Below are 18,553 nucleotides of genomic sequence, written 5' to 3'. Positions count from 1 at the left end.
TTTCCCTGATATCCACAAGCCTGACAGTCATTCAACCAGAGACGCGCACCCAGCTACAGCATACACATCTACATGTTATATTCCTGATTCAGCGATTGTGTAGCGTGCTGCAGGTTCCGATTTGGCAATGAGCATAGAGTTATAACATTATAGATCTTTCTAGAGCAAAACACAGTGCATACAGAAACAGCAGTTTTTAGCTGTCATCATGCGAGTGAGAGATATATTATATTATTTATATGTACACAAAGGCCAATCGAATGCTGACAGCTGTGACCAATCAGGCGCCTGCTCTCACGTCACAGGAAGTAGTGGCTACAGAAGCTGCATGACGATAGGATGACATATACGTAATGAGTCCTGATGATTGCCTAGAGCTGGGACTGCCACTGGGACCGGCAACTGCAGTATGGGGGGAAAGTCCGTGTTTATGACTGTCGGGACGACGAGCTTTGATGATCTGGTTTCCTGCATCACTTCTGAGCCTACTATCACAGTAAGCCGTGTTAGGATAGATAGACGGTATCTGTCAGGCAGCTGCAGACCCTCCAACATGACCCCTTCCATCAGGTTCAAACTGCTCTCCTGGACCAGGACTTCAAACTTAATTTAGGCTGGCAGTCAGCTGGATTGAACTAGTTAATTGATAAGAAGGATGTTGCAACACAGGTGACTGCAGGAACAACAGAGCATTTTGTACCTGATAGCTGGGGGTCTGTAGCTGTGTGATTGCATCTTTCATAACATGCAGTCTCCACTAATGTCTGGGTTTCTTTTTACACTAGAAATCAGTCATCCAGCTTTGAAATAAAAAAACTGCAACTATATAGTTCCTTATCTTTGTGTTGTAAGCAGATAGATCTAGTGCAATATTCTCTGCAGTGTTCTAATGCTTGTACTGCTTTGTTCCATGAAAAGTAACAGCTAAAGCATCAATCAGTGCTTGGCTCTCAAAAGCCAGATAAATGATGCTAGGCTGATATCCGCTTGCACTGCCATAGATTAATATCCCACAAAACTGACGCTTGTGCTAATTGGGTCTGGCCCGCATAATCAGGATAAAATCAGCCACACTCAGAATTAACACTTTGGCCTGAAATAAAAATGCTGCTTTTGGTGGGCATTTATCAATGATCACATTTGCAATGCGATCTGGACATGACATTACCGCCCATGATCGCATTGCAAGATGATACATTCCAGCAATATGCAGTGACAGGGGCTCCGAAAGGAGCCTGTCACTGCGATGTGCCTGTAGAGCTGCCGGTGCTACTGCACAGTCCTGCTAACTGCACATGCATGCTCACCATTGCCGGGAGGGTTCAGAGGTGTAGGCGAAGTGTAGCTCATAGGCTACAGCGGCTAACACCTTCTTCAGATTGTATGCAGTCAGGAAGCCGGCGGACCTAATCCCGACAGCGGGCTTTCCGACTGCTTAATCCCGGCGAGGGTTAAATGACCGGCGTCTACATCTAGACGCCTGTCATTTTACAGACGCCGGGAGACCGGCGCCCGGCGAAGTGACGCCAGGCGCTGCTGTGGACAGCCGCGGGGGGGAGGGTTAGGTTTAGGGCTCCCGAGGGAGACTTGGTGTTAGGCAACCCCGGGGGGGACTTAGGGTTACGTACCCCCCTGGGGGACTTAGGTTTAGGTGGCGGGGAATGGGGGGCTAGGTTTAGGAACCCTAAAGGAGGGTTAGGGTGGGGGGAATAGGTTAGTGAATACTTACCTGGGGACGATCAGGATTATCATCCTGTTTGGGCAGCCGCTGTCGGGATTTGAACCGCCGGCCAGGGGTCCTCTTCAGATGGCGTTGGCTGCCGTGGCCAATCTCCACGGCAGTTGTTAAATTTGTCAGCATCGCATCCCCCCAGCGGGAATTGAGGAATCGCAGCAGGTATCGAAACATATGGGGTCTATTTACTAAGCCTTGGATGGAGATAAAGTGCCAACCTACCAGTTCCTAACTAATTTTCAAGCCCAGTCATTTAAAAAACATGGCAGTTAGGAGATGATAGGCTGGTACTTTATCTCCGTTCACTTTATCGTCATCCAAGGCTTAGTAAATAGACCCCTGTACATTTGCAGTTAACCCACAAAAACAGGTGTTTTCGGGAATTAATCCACAAATATACAATGATAGATGGGCCCTGAAGTATGAGCCAATCTCCATGTTGTGGACCTGCGCAGCCAAAATTGAGGTATGTCAGTGTGCCATATCCCATGGGTGCTGAGAGGGGAGGAGCAGGTACGAAGTACTGGGCCTGAGGATCGGGGCTGCCGAAGAGTTACAGCCATACCCACAATATGTTGGGACCATGCCCCATTAAGCTTCACGCTGCCATGAATTTATATCATGATGTGGTTATGCCCCCACATGAAGGGTCCTGTCCCCTTAGTAGCAGGTAGTAACTCATTCATTGTGGCCGTGCCATATCCCAAATGTCATGGTAATAGTACCCCAGGGGGAAGAGAACTCCACTTAGCTGCTGACCTAGTGAAAGCTCAAACTCTATGGTGTATTATCTGCATCCTTTTAATTGGATAAAAATGTAGCTTTAGGCGGGATACATACAAAAAGTTTACAGTAATGTTGTCAACAGCATTAAGTCTACAGAGGAATGCAAACACAGTTGTAATGTTATTTATTAACCTTGTCGGCATTATATCTTCAAACATGATAGTAAAGCAATACAGTATGTTTAAAGTTATTATACCGACATGGTTAACATGCTTATATTGTCAGATGTAATGTAGGTGTATATTTAAATAGAATGGGTAGCGAAGTGAGCTTAATCAAAAAAGACCCTGCAAAATGGGAGGATTTTAAAACTAAATATTTTTCCATGACTCCTTTTTAATAATATATTTATTGATTGATTGTATTTGAAACTACAGGTAGTAGAGTTGTGATTGGAGCAGGGCTTATGGATGTGCGAGCAGCATTCGGCCTACTGTAATTGCAATTACCAGCACAGCGCAAGCTGCCTACTGCAGCTCGTACCTAATTGAATTTCTGGATCTGCACAGATGCAAAGTTTAACCTTTGCAGGATTTGCACAACTTTCTATGTGCTATATGTCTGCTTGGTTGTTGGACATAAATTAATAATTTCTAAGGTCTTTTATAGACAGACATTGAAAAACAACACCAGTTAAGGTGTGTATCCACTAATAGACAGATAGAAAATAGAGCACGATTACGACATTGTAATCGTGCTGTCGTTTCACAGTCTATGATGTGCCTACACTGAACGTTCAGTGTAGGCACATCCATCATCCCCGTACATGCTGAACCTGACGTGATCGTCAAGTTGACCAGCATGTACAGGTGATGATAGATGTCAAAAACCACCAGCAGGCACGCGCATTGCTGGTCGTTTGATATTTAAATGCCCGATTTGTGGCCCATTACTGAGCGATTGCACAATTACGATGTCGTAATCGTGCAATCGCTCAGTAAGGTTGCGTAGGGGGATACGCACCTTTACAGTAATGCATTGTTTGCCACCATGTCCGGTAACGCACAGCCTGGTGTGGTAGCAAACAAAGTGACCACTCCAAGCAAGTGGTTCAATAGTTTGGTCTTACTTGCTGCTCTCCATCCCCCCCCCCTTTTTCTTTCTGTACCCCCCTCTTTATATAAGGAACTTGAAAGTTCTGCAATAAATAGTTTAAAAAAATTGTGAAGATTGTAGAAATAAATGTAATAATAGAGAGAGAGAAGCTCTTACATTGAATCGAACATTCCAAAAGGGAAGAAACAGGGTTGTTGTTTCATCACTGGTAACAAGTTACTCTTTTCTCCCCTCCAGATTTTGAAAGACCTGGGTTATAACAGACTTATTCTTCAGATTGGGAGGGGGGCAGTAGAGCCTAAGCCCTATAATGCACCTGAATTTACCCTGGAAGTTTTCAGATACAAGGACTCCCTTGCAGAAGACATAAGGAATTCTGATCTGGTTATAAGCCATGCAGGTACGTCATGCCTTGTACATGTATTGAGTTTATTTGTTAGCACATTATATATTTATAGAAAATAATAAATGTCAAAATGTATTTTAAATAAAGTTGGAAAAAAAGCCACTGGGAATACACCATGAATGGTATAAGGGGAGATTTTTGTGCCTAATAGGAAGACATATCTCAGTGTCAGAATCGGGCCACTTGCAGGCCGATCTTACCATGCATCACGATAGCTGAGGTTCGGGATCCTGGTGGTCGGTATGTCAGCAGTCAGAATACAGACAGTCAGAATCCTGAAACAAGTACGTAAGTCTACTAACCCTCCCCCTAACCCACCTTTCCTGCAGCCTAACCCTCCCCCTAGTGACTAGTTCTAAACCTAACCCTTCCCCAAACCCTAATACTTAATGTCAGGATTCTGGGAACAGGATTCCGGCACCGGTATTCTGAGCTACGGCATCCCGACTGCCGGGATGGTGACTACATCCCTACCGCCACAGTGGTCGTTTTGGCCACATCAGTAACAGCATTGATAATAGAACAGTGCCAAAATGATCTAATTGTAATTCCTGTATTATTTGTTATTTGCTACTCACCAGTCCACATTATCAGCCCTGGTATATGAGCCACCCTGGGTGTCCTCCTTATCCCAGGTTATGACGCAGCTAGTGGATTGTTTATAAACTCCCATGCTGCCTCCTACCATGGGGTACCCACAGCTGTTACAACCTACAATGTCTGTACACCCTATGCAGTCTCCTCGGATGGATGTTTATGTCCATCAGAATATGGCTCAAACGTCTGCCTCCTCTCAGCAAAACCTAGATGGGCATACCATCAGCCACCAAAGCACATAGGAGGACTCCTCACAGTCCACACATCTTTCGGATTCGGACGCATCATCTGAGGAGGCAGATGACACACAAGGTTCTCTCTCCAAGACACACTCTGGTGAGGAGCACCGTCAATCAACAGTGGATGTTCCTGCTTTAAGGCGTTTAAATCAATCCTGAATATAGAGGATGATGAACCGGCCCCAAAGCCTAAAACCCTGTTGTTTAAACGTCAGAAGGTGGTTAAGGCTGAATTCCCTCAATCAGAACAGCTCACTGAGCTTATGGGAGAAGCTTGGGGTACTACTGGCAAGCGATGCCAGGTCCAAAAGAGACTAGCATCTTTTTACCCTCTCTTTACTAAGGAGCGTACTAAGAGGGAAGTCCCACCCACTGTTGATTTGCATGTAGCATGCTTAGTTAGAAACTCTACGCTGCCATTACCGTCTACATCCTCCCTTAAGGAAACCACATATAGAAAGCTAGAAATTTGTCTGAAGTCAATCTACTCGCTTTTTGGCGCTATCACTAGGCCAGCTATGGCTGCGACCTGGGCGGCTAAGGTTATCGAAGGATGGGCAGGGGCACTGGAAGAGAGCCTGCCATCAGACGCTACCAAGGAACAACTGGCCTATATCTTCAATATTCAGGAATCTGCCTCTTATTTGGGAGAAGCTGCGGACTCCATGCCTCTTGGGAATCTGTGGCTTCGGTAGTCGCACACCGGGTCCTTTGGCTACGGTCCTGGAAGGCGGACCTGGGATCCAAGAAGGCACTCTAATTCTTACCCTTCTCTGGAGACAGGCTGTTTGGCAAAGAATTGGATGAGATTGTGGGTGGCAGCCTCTAAATCTGCCTTTCTGCCATCAGCTACTGGCCCTATGCCTAGGCTGTCCTCTTATCTGTCTTTTCGCTCCCAGGGTAAGGTAAGAGGACAGTCTTTTCCCAGGCAGTCTAAGACCACAATGCCACGAGTCAAGCAGCCTTGGTCGCCCAGACGTCCTGCTTCTAAGCCAGATGACAAACCTTTCCACCTGATGGGACGGGCCTCCTCCTGGGGGATCCCAGGGTGGGAGGCTGACTTCTTCAATATGCCGACTCTTGGCATCAAATAACAACAGATGCCTGGGTCGGAGAAGTGGCAGTTTTTTTTGTACAGGTCCCTCAACAGACTCTATCAAGGCCCTGATCCTCCAGGAGGCCATAAACTCCCTGTTGTATTCAGGGGTGAAAAATACCGGTTCCTTCGGCTCAGAGAGGAATAGGTTTTTATTCCACTCTTTTTTTAATTCAGAAGCCGAATGGGTCTCATCGGCCTAGTCTGAATCTCTGATCCCTCAACAGGTTTGTCAGTGCCCAAGTCCCGTATGGAAACTTTACAATCATTTGTCCTGGCAATGGAGCCATGGTTTCTCTGGACATTCAGGATGCATACCTTCATGTACCTGTTACTCCAACCCACCAGCTGTCTCTACGATTTGCTGTTCTGCAGCAACATTACCAGTTTCAGGCACTACCCTTTGGTCTGGCAACAGCCCCTCGGGTCTTTACCAAAATAATGGCAGTACAACTTAGATGCCAGGGAGTCAGAATCCTGCCATACCTAGATGACCTCGTAATCTTTGCAGACTCACCGTTTGTGTTACAACGCCATCTCCAGCTGACCGTGGACTGCCTGCAAACACATGGCTGGACCATGAATTGGAAAAAGTCCTCTCTATCTCCAACACAGTGGATGATACTTCTGGGGGCACTCATGGATTTTCGAATACAGAGGATCTTTCTGCCAGCAGACAAGATTTTGACACGACACTTGCATGTGCACAGCTTGCTCCACAATCTGAGGGTTTCCATTCACTCAACAATGCAGGTCCTGGGGTCCATGGTGTTTACCTTCGATATGGTGGAATATGCCCAGTTCCACTCCAGGCCTCTGCAGCAACTGATTCTCTCCCAGTGGAACGGACAATATCATCTGATTCGGTCCCAGATGATCCTCCTCTCTCCGGAGGTTCGGCTTTCCCTCTCGTGGTGGCTACAGACGTTCCATCTGGACAAGGGTCGCCCCTTCTGGATTCCAGATTGGGAACTTCTCATGACAGATGCCAGCCTTCGTGGATAGGGCATGGTAGTCGGTCATCATTCCTTTTAGGGACAGTGGACAACTCCGGAAAGTCGCCTGTCCATAAACATTCTTGAGCTTCGAGCAGTGTACAGAGCACTCACTGAGGTGCAGGATCTCCTCCACGGCAGGCCTGTACAACCAAGACACGTAAAGTCTGGTAGCCATGTGGGAAGCGGCAAACATTCTAGTCTGGGCCGAAGGTCATCTCCCAGCAATCTCGGCAGTGGTCATTTCAGGAGTCCTCAACTGGGAAGCGGACTTCCTAAGCCATCTGGACATACATGCCGGAGAATGGGCTCTACACCTGGATGTCTTTCAACTCCTGGTGAACAAATGAGGCCTGCCAGACGCAGGCCTCATGGCCTCACGTCACAACAACAAGGTCCCCAGGTATGGGTCCAGGACCAGATACCCCTCAGCTGCCTTTGTGGATGCTCTGGCAGTGAGGTGGGACTTCAATCTCGCATACCTCTTTCATTCAATCTTCATTCTCCCGAGGGTGCTTCGAAAGTTCAAGCAAGAAGGCGGCACGGTGATACTTATAGCCCCAGTCTGGCCCAGGCGCCATTGGTTCACTGACCTACGGAGTCTCTCCATAGACACTCCGTTTCCACTTCCTCTACGGCAGCATCTACTAGCACAGGGTCCTTGCCTGCACCCGGACCTACCTCGTCTGTTTTTGACGGCGTGGTTCTTGAGTCTTCCCTCTTAAGAGCCAAGGGTTTCTCTCACTATATGGTCCAGACTATGCTCTGGGCGCGTAAGCCTTGCCTCAGCACGCATCTATTACAGAGTTTGGCAATCTTACTTTCAATGGTCCTCCCCCAGAGGCTATGATCCTACAGTTTTTAGGGTCTCCCGGGTATTTGGTTTTCTCCAGGCTGGGTTAGACCTTTATCTCCGCCTGGCCTCTCTTTAGAGTTCAGGTTTCTACTCTGTCAATCTGGTTTCAGCGAAGGATTGCTCCCCTGCCTGATGTCAGAACATTCTTTCAGGGTGTACTCTGCATTCAACCTTTTTGTCCCTCCGGTGGCTCTGTGGGATTTGTTCTCAGGCCTCTACAGGCTCCTCCATTTGAACCTCTGGACTCAGTAAACCTCAAGTGGCTGACAGTGAAGACGCTCTTTCTCCTCGCTATCTCCTCTGCCAGCAGGGTATCTGATTTAGCAGCGCTCTCCTGTCGCTCCCCATTTTTGATCTTTCATCCGGACAGAGCTGTACTCCGTACCAGGGCTGGGTACTTCCCTAAAGTGGTATCCAGGTTCAGTTGATTGAAAAAATCGTAGTTCCGGCCTTCCAGTTCTCGGATCTTTCTGCAGGTGAAGCTTCCTTGGATGTGGTTCGTACTCTTCGGATCTATGTGGGATATACTACTCCCTTGAGGAAATCAGATTCTCTTTTTGGGTTGTATGGCTTTCACAAGCAAGGCTGGTCAGCTAATAAACAGACTTTGGCTCGATGGCTTTGCATGACAATTTCTCAGGCCTACTGTACACGCAAGCTGATCTTCCTGTTCCTAACAGGGTTTCAGCTCATTCTACTCTCTGTGGGACCCTTGTGGGCGGTTCGACGTGGCACTTCTGCTGAACAATTGTGCAAGGTGGCCACGTGGTCTTCCGTCCACACCTTTCTCAGGTTCCACGTCTTTGATACCTTTTGCCTCCTCAGGATGCTTCCTTTGGGCATCGGATTCTCCTTTCTGCTCAGGAGCGTCCCCACCCTTATGGAAACTGCTATGGGACATCCCCATGGTATCCCTGTGAATCCCCCTATGGACCCCGAAGAAGAAATTAAGCGTCCACAGGGCGCCCACCCTGATGCACCTGGCCTCAATGGGTTTTTTCTCTCGATCACGGATTCCTTCATCTTCTGGGAGAGTGTTTCTTGAGAGTAATGTTCTTCCTTCTCCTCTTTCCTGCTCCTGCCTTGGGCTTGTTTAAAAAAACTGTCTGCCGTCTTCCAAATGGACTGGTTGGAATCCACTTCACAAAAAGAAGCTAAAACAACTTCTTTCTTACAGTTATGGGAAGGGTTTATAGATTCGCTATCCACGTCCCTAACTTAAAATCTTCACTTGTTTTCGATATACTTCATGGTATGAGACTCGTATATTGCTTAATGATCCTCTGATTTGTTTTTTTTATCCTCCGGGTTGATATTGGAGCGACATTTGATCCCATTTTTGTGAGGGAAGAGGGAGGGGAATCCAGCTGACCACGTCCGGGGTGAGAATCATATGTATATAAACCGTGTCATTATATGACTGATTGATATATATTGTACGCAATATCAGTTTGAAGTGTGATGTTTTTTTCTATGCTCTGATAAAGGTTGAAAAAAAAAAAAAAAAGTCTGCCTGTGGCTGGGGTATATGTGGAGGGGGAACGATGCACCCTGGGAGCTAAAGATTAACTGTTTGGTGCCTGAATCACTCCAACCACACACCCCATGGTATCCCTGTGGATCCTATGGACTTCGAAGAAATAGAGTTAACATAGGTAAAGTGTGATCGGAAGATGCGATGTACGCGCATCGGCATCTTGATTGTGAGCGGACACTCACGATTGGGACATATCTTACACGATTTGTCGTTCCGATGCATCAGAATCGGGCTGATCATGTAAAATATCGCCTAGTGTGTGGGCACCCAAGTCTACCATAACTCTTAATTTTCTTGTGGTGGTCTAAATTTATACAAGTAATTATGGGGAAAAACTTCTGGAAATTATGTATTTTTTGTGAGTTTTCCATCTATAAGAATCAAGGTTGCTATGATCAACTTTGCATTATAAAATCTTAGTACCACATGAAAAATTGTAGAACCCAGCACTACCTATTTTTCGTGTTTAACATACAGTATGTAACATATGCTACCAGTACAACAGATTGAAATAGGAAGCACGCAATGCATGTAAAACATGTTAAAGCAGTGGTTCCCAAACTTTCTTGAATCATGGCGCCCTAGAGTATCAGTATTTTTTTCACAGCACCCATAGGCCAACATTTTCTTATTGAGAAATTCTTCAAAAATGTATTAAATGAAACAAATGGTGCTAACTTGCCATCCTTGGGTTCTGTTATGTGGTGGTGAACAGGGCTGCACTTCTTTTTGTCCACATATTTTATGATGGGCAAAACCAGTCTGCCAATCACATTGACCAGAAATAATCTGATTTGGTACTAGACCACCAACACGTGGCACCTAGTTTGGGAACCGCTGCGTTAAAGGTTTATCACTACAACATGACTACAGAAACCAGTATTTATCATGTTGTGTTTTATTTTCTCCTGTGCTTATATATGTGAACAAAGCCTAAATTGTTATTTATTAACTAAGAAAATACAATAACCTCAAAGTTGTGCAAGGTAGTGCTATACAGTAGTACTTCATTCATTTGTATAAATTTTGGGAAGTGGAAGATTGTATGTATGTATGTATGTATGTATGTGTATATATGTGTATATGTGTATATGTGTGTGTGTGTGTGTGTGTATATATATATATATATATATATATATATATATATATATATACACACACACACTTTAAATATCTTTATTCAGATTTTCGCAGTAAAAACATACAGAAGAGTCCAAGTAGAAATGCAAAGTCAGAATATTGATTGGCAATGGCTACCTCACGGCACAACGCCAAGAGGATCTACCACGTTATAAACATATGAGCAGACCAACAAGATAGAGGTATAAGAATTGCATATTCAAACAATGGAAACGTATTGTTAGTAAGGTAAACCTAGAATGCACTAGACCTATATTTTTAATATTTCAATGCAGTTGAGAAAAGTGTCATATAATCTCCAGAATCCAATTCATTGTCTTTTTTTTTTCTCTACTGTCTAAATCTAACATTTTGCTTTATTTGCATATTTTAATTAGGTGCTGGAAGCTGCTTAGAAACACTCGGAGAGCGAAAACCTCTTATTGTTGTGATTAACGAAAAACTAATGTCCAACCACCAGCTTGAACTGGCAAAGCAACTAAATAAAGACGGACATCTCTCTTACTGCACTTGCAGGTAAAGCATAGAGATCTACAGTGCTCAAATCCCATTGTATACCTGACAACACTATAGACTCTTACCTCCAATGGGAGGGGGGTTGGAGAGGGGAACCCAAGCACTGATCTAAACACTGAAATGAGTTAGGAATGATGTAAATAGGATAAATATATAAGGCCCAGAGGGATAAAATACAATTTTGAATGTGGAGATTCTCCCCTGAGAGTAAAAAAACAATGCTAGAAAAAAATCCCCCAAAACAGAGAGTACTTGTCTGTCCTCTTTTTCGAACACCATAGACTATAAAATACCTCACTGAAAATTCTGAAATGTGTACAATTAAATATAATTGACATTGTGAGCAGAATGTAACGGTGCAGATTTGCGGCACCTTCTAGTTTGCCTTCTAAACCATCGAATGTAATACCTAGCAATCTGGAGGGTAAAAAATAAACAAGCTGCTGGCAACATGCAGCAGGTTTAACGCACATCACCGGCGGCTTAGGCAGCAGGACATGTTGAAACTAAAAAATAAATATGTGGTTGTCCCTTTTCCATTAGTCTATCATCGATTTCGTTCCTTTGATCAAAGGGTTTGGGGGTGAGATCTAATGAACTTGTCCTATCCTAGCGATGCTATTCAGCATTGTACCCATCATAAAAATAGTGTTGCATTAAAGAAAAAAACTGGCAACATAGTATAAAAAACAGACTTCCTCAACGTCACAAGGCCATGATTTTATGTGTCTTATCTTGAAGATAATACACAGCTCCTGACTAGCTGGGCAGCCATTTTTTTTTAACTCATCTGTGTGACTAAGGCTCTTTGGCGCAAGTTGCATTTGGAAAATCTGTTTCATATTTTGACGGATCAAGACGGGTACTTTCTTTAATCAAAAATGGCTGCATTATGTCGTGTGTGTGAAATAATTTAAATAGGGCCACTACGATTTTTCATTTTTAAGGAGGCAAGCCTTTTTTATTTCTTTAAGGGTCCACTATTTTCTTTATTTTATAATAATAATAAATATGAATTATAAATGGGACATTTTATTTATAATTATCCTGGTACCCAAGGGCTATTGGGATAGGCCAGATGCTGAATAGCATTGGGCCAGTTATCTCTAGGAACGAGGTGCGGCCCGTGTCTATTTGGCCCCATTTTCCCTAGAGGGCCAGGCCCAATCCTGAATAGAATGGGACTAATAGAGAAGTGGGTGGGGTTTAATTATTATTTATTATTTTTTTTCTTTAGCCAGGGTGACAGGCCAGACAGCTGTGGTTATAGCTATAGCACTTGATATAAACACGCAAAATGTTTTCCTTTTTTTCTTTGGGTGTTCTCAGCATGTCAGCTCTGTTACATCCGGCTAGTTGTATTTGTTTTTTTTTTTATATATAAAAATTAGGAGAGTGGGTTGCGGCAACAGGTGTTCTAACATTTTCATATACTGTATATAAAATGTATTTTTTACTGGTGAGTTTTACATACAAAAAAAAAAAAATGTAAATTCAAAATCGGAGGCTATTACAATTCCCCCTGTAGCTTTTTCAGTGGCAAATGTTATATACAGTTACAGTATATTTAATTCATCCTATTGTTTCACTAAATAGTTATGGTACAAGTTCTAATGACGTGAGATTTGTTTTAATAGTAGCTGAGGTAATGTAGCATTGGGATTGCTCTTGTTATTTGTAGTATTAAAAGACTTAACGTTGTAATACTAACATGCTATTGCCTTATTTCCTTTTTGTTTCCATGTAGCACCCTTGGGAGTACACTGAAGTCAATGGACCTGTCAGCTTTGAAAAAATTTCTTCCAGGTCAACCAAAAATCTTTGCAGATTTTTTGGATAAAGCTGTGGGTCTTAGGTAGCAGAAATACGTGAACCGATATAAAGAAAATACTGTAAAATATGCACATTTGTAAAGTAAACTGTTTAATACATTGCCAAATATATATATATATTTTTAAAAAAAATTCTGCTGTCTAAGTGTTTGAAGGGACAGAGTTTTTTGAGCAAAAGACTTCGTACCAGACCTACAAAAGAAGTTCAGTATTCACAGGAAACCATCACATGTCATAATGTATAAACATTTACACTCTAAATGTTGTCTATGCTTGTGTCATGTAAGTGCCAGCTTAACTTATTGGCAATTGTGACTTAACTTTTTTTTTTTAGTGCATGGAAATCTACTGTAACCAGACATTTTATATTAATTAATTGTAGTTTCTTTTTATTCTCTTGTCCTCTCTGTGCCAACAGCTGAGGTGACTGAACACATTTCTGCTCCTGAACAGTAGGCTGTTTAATGAGAAGGATAGGTGGTATCAAATTGGATGCACCATAGTGACACATCTCATTGTAGGTGTAGTAGCACCCGATGGGATGCCATCATATCTACTGAATTAATAAACCAGTTTTAAGGAAGGGACGAGTAGGTATTCAGAGATCATGTGTCTCACTTTATTTTTTATAAATTCTTTATTTTAAATTTTACAACACATACAAACAGAAATGATGAAGCATCGTATAAACACAAGAAAACAAAAATAATTCCACGTTACAGCAAGTATACACCAGTTAACAGCACAATATATGTTTACAGTTACCAACAAGTGCAATCAATCCATCAAAAATGTGGGGGGGGCAGGGAATACAAGATGAGAGAGGGAATGGTGAAGTAAGGAATTCAGGAACGTTTATATAAAACGCAGGTAGCGAGAAGGATCAGGAAACATCTCTATGTGATACGGCATAGCTAGAAAGAGCTAAAAATATCTAAGTCTGAAGTGACAGAAGCAAGGCTTTATATGAAAGAGATTACTTAAATTCGATCCAGTTGAACCAAGTGTTTCACTAAGGCTGTATGAAAAATGTCCTCCATGTTCATGTAAAAATATAGTCGTTGGCACCATTCCCAAATTGAGGGAGCTACTTCCGAATGCCAGTGGACTGGAATGACTGCTCTTGCTGCATTAGCCAAATGTTTAAGGAGGGACTTCTTATATTGGGATATAGGAATATTTGAATGAGAGTAGCCAAAAGTCCGTCCCGCTTGGTACCTGATAGGCCAAAATTTTTTACGATAATTCAAGAATTTTCTTCCAGAAAGGGATAATTTGGGAGCAGTCCCACCAAACGTGAATAAGTGCCACTATCTTTACCACAGCGCCAGCATAGAGGGGACACTGAAGGGAAATACTTATGTAACGTGACTGAGCATCTCTACCACCTCGTCAGTAGTTTGTACTAAGTCTCAAGTATCTCTAGAAGGCAAGTAATTGGACAACTTTTTCCCAGTTTATCTGTATGCCACTGTGAGATAAATCGCTATCCCATGGATTACAAAAAGTGGGGATATCAGGGAAGTAACCATGCATCAAAATTTGGTAAATACCAGAAATGACATGTGTAGGTTCAGTGGGGTGAGAGCACATGTGTTCAAACGGCGTAAGGGCCCTGCTGACTAGGGAAATCAACCCCCCCTGGGAGGATGCAAAGTGAAGCACCTGAAAATAAAACCAGTAATCCCATCTGGGAATGCCAGTAGATTAATAGAGGTCAGAAAAAGATTTAAATACCCCCATTAGTGGCTAAATGGGACAACCTAGTGATACCTACCCTTCTCCACAGAGAAGCTGTTCTACCTGAAGTTCCAGGAGGGAAGAAAGGATTGTCTATAACAGGCATGAGTGGAGATATTTGTGAGGAGATTCCTGGCCTAATGCACAATTTTCTCTGCAATAACAAAGGAGGACCAACTGTCGGATGAGCAGAACCTGCAATCTTAGAGCACCAGGGCAAACTATTTAGATTAAGCTGTGTAGAGGATGATTCCAGATCTACCCACTGTTTCTTTCTCTGTCCCCTAGACCAATCAAGAATCCTACGCAAAACAGGGGCCTGGTAATAGGCAGAGATCATGGGCAGTTGCTTACCCCCCTGGGTTTTTCGCCTAAAGAGGTGAACATGCTTAAATCTTGGTTTCCTTCCACTCCAGACAAAGTTACAAAGTACCTTGTGTCCTTCCTGTAAGAAATGGGGTGGGAGTCTCAGGGGAACTGCCTGGAAGAGGTATTGGAACCTGGGGAGAACATTAATTATATTCGCTCCAACCAAGAAAACATCTGTGAGACCCACTGTGTCTTCTCTTGCTGAATTTTATTCAAAAGAGGTATATGATTCAAAACACGATAGTGTGGAGCGTTTTAGGGATAAGTACCCCCAAAATATTTAAAGTGAGAGGCAGAGACAGTCTCCACTGAGGCGGTGACATTCAAAGCTGAGGATTTTGTATAGTTGATATTAAAATTGGACAACTGACCAAAACAAGTAAATTCCTCCATTAGATTGGGCAAGGACGTCATCAGATTAGTGATAATGGCTAACAAATCATCAGCAAAAAGAGCCAAACAATGGTCCCTCGTACCAGCTCTCAACCCAGTGATTTTAGGATTGCTTCTAATAGCCCTTGCCAGAGCCTTCATGCACAATATAAAGACCAATGGGGATATTTTAATATGTTCGAATAACATCCCATTCACCCGAACCTGTGCTGACTGCACCCAGTACAGGGACGTATTCTTTTCCAAGAACACCTAGCCCAGTCCCAACCACTGCAGGACCGCCTCCATAAAGCCCCAATCTACCCGATCAAAGGCCTTCTCGGCATCAGTAGAGAGAAGCACAATGGGGATTATTGATATCTGAGCGTGAGCTATCAGGTCAAACACTTTGATAGTATCCCTTGCCTCTCGGCCCGGGAACAAAGCCAACATGATTGGAGTGAATGACGCTCGGAAGCAGTGGCCCAAGACTTCGCTATAACCTTGGTATACAAATTCACATCCACATTTAGTAGAAAGATAGGTCTATAACTAGCCGGAAGACACAGATCTTTGCTTTCTTTCGGGATAACAGTAATGTGGGCGGTGAGGGACTGGTCTGATAGGGGAGTCTGCTGAGAAACAGAATTACAAGCCTGTAAGAGAAGGGGATTGAGTTTATCGTGATAGGCTTTGTGATACGAAATAGGAAAGCCATCAGGGCCTGGGCTCTTCTTCCCTGTTGGCGACTATTTAAGAGCATCTAATAACTCGCCTTCCATGAAGGGTTCATCCAGAGCTTGTATCACCGCCTCAGGGATCGTAGGAAACTCCACCTCCTCCCAGGAATTTCTGTACTTCTAGATCATGTACCGCACACTCAGACGCCGTACGAGTCTAGATCAGATTATACAATTCTGAATAATATGAATGAAAGACCCTCGCCATCACCCCATTTGTTACGCAAAAAGTGCCAGAAGGATCCTTGAGTTTGGAAATACATACGTAAGCGACCTCTGGGCCCTAAGGGCCATCGCTAGCACTTTTCCAGGCTTGTTACCCAAGCGATAGTATTTATGCCTGCAACTTCTAAATGCTCGCCGAATGCCATAGTTATGTAAGATATTCAGGGATGACCCCGCATTTTGGAGTTCTATGTAAGTGTCAGGAGCAAGTATAGGCTTGTAAGTCAACTCTAGTGCTTTAGTTTTTGAGAGCAGAGCATTTCTACACTCGGTTTTTGAGGAAGGAACCCAATTGGATGCACTTGACCCTGATAACACACTTATGAGCCTCCCATCGGGGAGACATTAAGAGCGATATCATCATCTATAGCTTTTGCGAGTTGTGCATGACAGGTTGTGTCCCGGAGGAATTGTTTGTTAAATCACCAGTGCCAATGACGTGGAGGGTGTCGCAGAGAAGGAATGAGTAATAGGAACATGGTCAGAGGCCCTGATTCAGAGCCGGACGCTCTGACAGAGCGCTCGCTCTGAATCAGGGCATTTTTTTTTTTTTTTTTAATGGAGCGGCCTCCTGGCCGCTCGCATTGCTGTGGGTTGGCACCCACAGCTAATGCGAGCGGCCAGGATGATGGTCGCGATGGTCAAGACCATTGCGACCATCGGGCTTGCAACGAGACCCATGTGGTAGGGTCTCGTGGCCGCAAGCCCCAGAGAGCTTTCGGCTCAAACAGAGCCGAAAGCTCTCCCACTGACATCACTTGTGATGTCAGTGGGGCCGCCCCCAAACGGTCACGCCCCCTTTGGTGCGAGACCCGGAGCGACTGATTGCCCGTCGCTATCCGGGTCTTGCGTATGCGCATGACGGAGCCGGCTCAGTCGTGCGCATGGACTCTGGGCCACCATCGACCCAGTTGCGAGCGCTCAGCGCTCGCAACCAGGTCTGAATCAGGCCCACAGTCCGCTATCTGGCCGATAGTTACGTCTAAAAGAAGGTCCAAGTTTGAGTGTCTCACACAGAAGTAATCTATGAGAGTAGGAATTGTGTGGGGGTGAGTAAAATCAGGGCTGTCTTAACAGCAGTGTGGACCCTAGGCAAAGCAATGCACTGGGACCCCTACCCACCCATTCACGGGAAAAAAACACAGTGCCCCTTATACAGTGCCCCCAGTAGTGGTCCTTCCTGTGCAGTGACCCTTGTGCCCCCAGTAGTAAGCCCCTTATATAGAGCCCCCAGTAGTAGTCCTTCCTGTGCAGTGACCCTTGTGCCCCCAGTAGTAAGCCCCTTATATAGAGCCCCCAGTAGTAGTCCCCCCCCCCTGCAGTGCCCCTACTAGTGGTACCCCTTATGCAGTGCCCTTTAAATAGTGACCCCAGTTGTAGTCCCCCCTATGCAGTACCCCCAGTATTGCCCTTTATATAGAGCTCCCCTGATGCATTGCCCCCCCGTTGGTAGTCCCCCCCCATGCAGTGCCCCTAGTAGTAGTGTGCCCCTAGTAGTAGCCCCCCCCCAGCAGTGGTCCCCTGATGTAGTGGTCCCCCTCTTGTAGTGCCCCCAGTAGACACACGTAATAAAAAAAACAAAACACCTGAATCCCCGCTCCTGCTCCCACCGCCGCCACCCGCTCCTCCTGGGCCGGCCCGCTCTGTATTATGGGAGAGACGTTATGACGTCTCTCCCATTACACACTGCGGGAGCCGGAAGATGGAGCCCGGCTCCGGCAGTGGGCGCAGCAGTCAATGAGAGTCTGATAGACTCTCATTGGCTGCTAATTAAAACAAACACTGCTGCTGGCACCAGCGGCAATGTGTTTGTCACCGTTTAGTGCTAACCGAACTCCGTCCGGTCAGCACTACACTACATGCGCGGTGCAGCTGTGTCACAGAAACACAGACTGCCCGCGGCCCGCATGGTCGCAGCCGAGGCGGCGGCACCCTCCACTATTTGGTGCCCGACTCTGCTGCATACCAGGGGGGGAGGTGACGACAGTGCTTTATATAAAAAAAAAAACATTTACTCACTGGCCGCCGCTGCAGGGCCCCTTGAAGCTTCGGGGCCTTGGGCAACTACCCTAAAAGCCCAATGGAAGAGACTGCCCCGAGTAAAATGTGTAATCCCTCTCTGAGGGGTGTAGTAATCGCCAGATATCAATTATTTGAAACTCTTGAATTGATCAAAAGCGTCGGTCCTCTTTAAATGAAACTCTGGAGGCCCCAGTTAAAGTCTCCACCAACCACAAGGACTCACGTAGGAAGTGGGACTGCACCTGATTAAGGAGCTATAGATTAACAAAAGAGAATTTTTAATGGACAAGAGTG

At 44.8% G+C, this 18,553-nt stretch overlaps 1 protein-coding gene across 1 annotated transcript; it reads left to right on the top strand.

Annotated features, from left to right (window-relative positions):
• Nucleotides 1-289: 289 nt before the first annotated feature.
• On the top strand, nt 290-13,572 carry LOC148511707 (UDP-N-acetylglucosamine transferase subunit ALG13-like). The gene is made up of 4 exons (XM_088482848.1): nt 290-496; nt 3,815-3,977; nt 10,821-10,959; nt 12,707-13,572. Exons 1-4 carry the CDS (start codon nt 410-412, stop codon nt 12,816-12,818), a joined length of 501 nt encoding a protein of 166 aa, XP_088338974.1. The 5' UTR covers nt 290-409; the 3' UTR covers nt 12,819-13,572.
• Nucleotides 13,573-18,553: the final 4,981 nt, after the last annotated feature.

The sequence above is a fragment of the Taudactylus pleione genome, unplaced genomic scaffold, assembly GCF_031769625.1.
Source record: "Taudactylus pleione unplaced genomic scaffold, aTauple2 ptg000296l, whole genome shotgun sequence".
Lineage (NCBI taxonomy): Eukaryota > Metazoa > Chordata > Amphibia > Anura > Myobatrachidae > Taudactylus > Taudactylus pleione.
The sequence above is the reverse complement of the archived record's forward strand: the minus strand, read 5'-3'. Positions and strand labels throughout refer to the sequence as shown.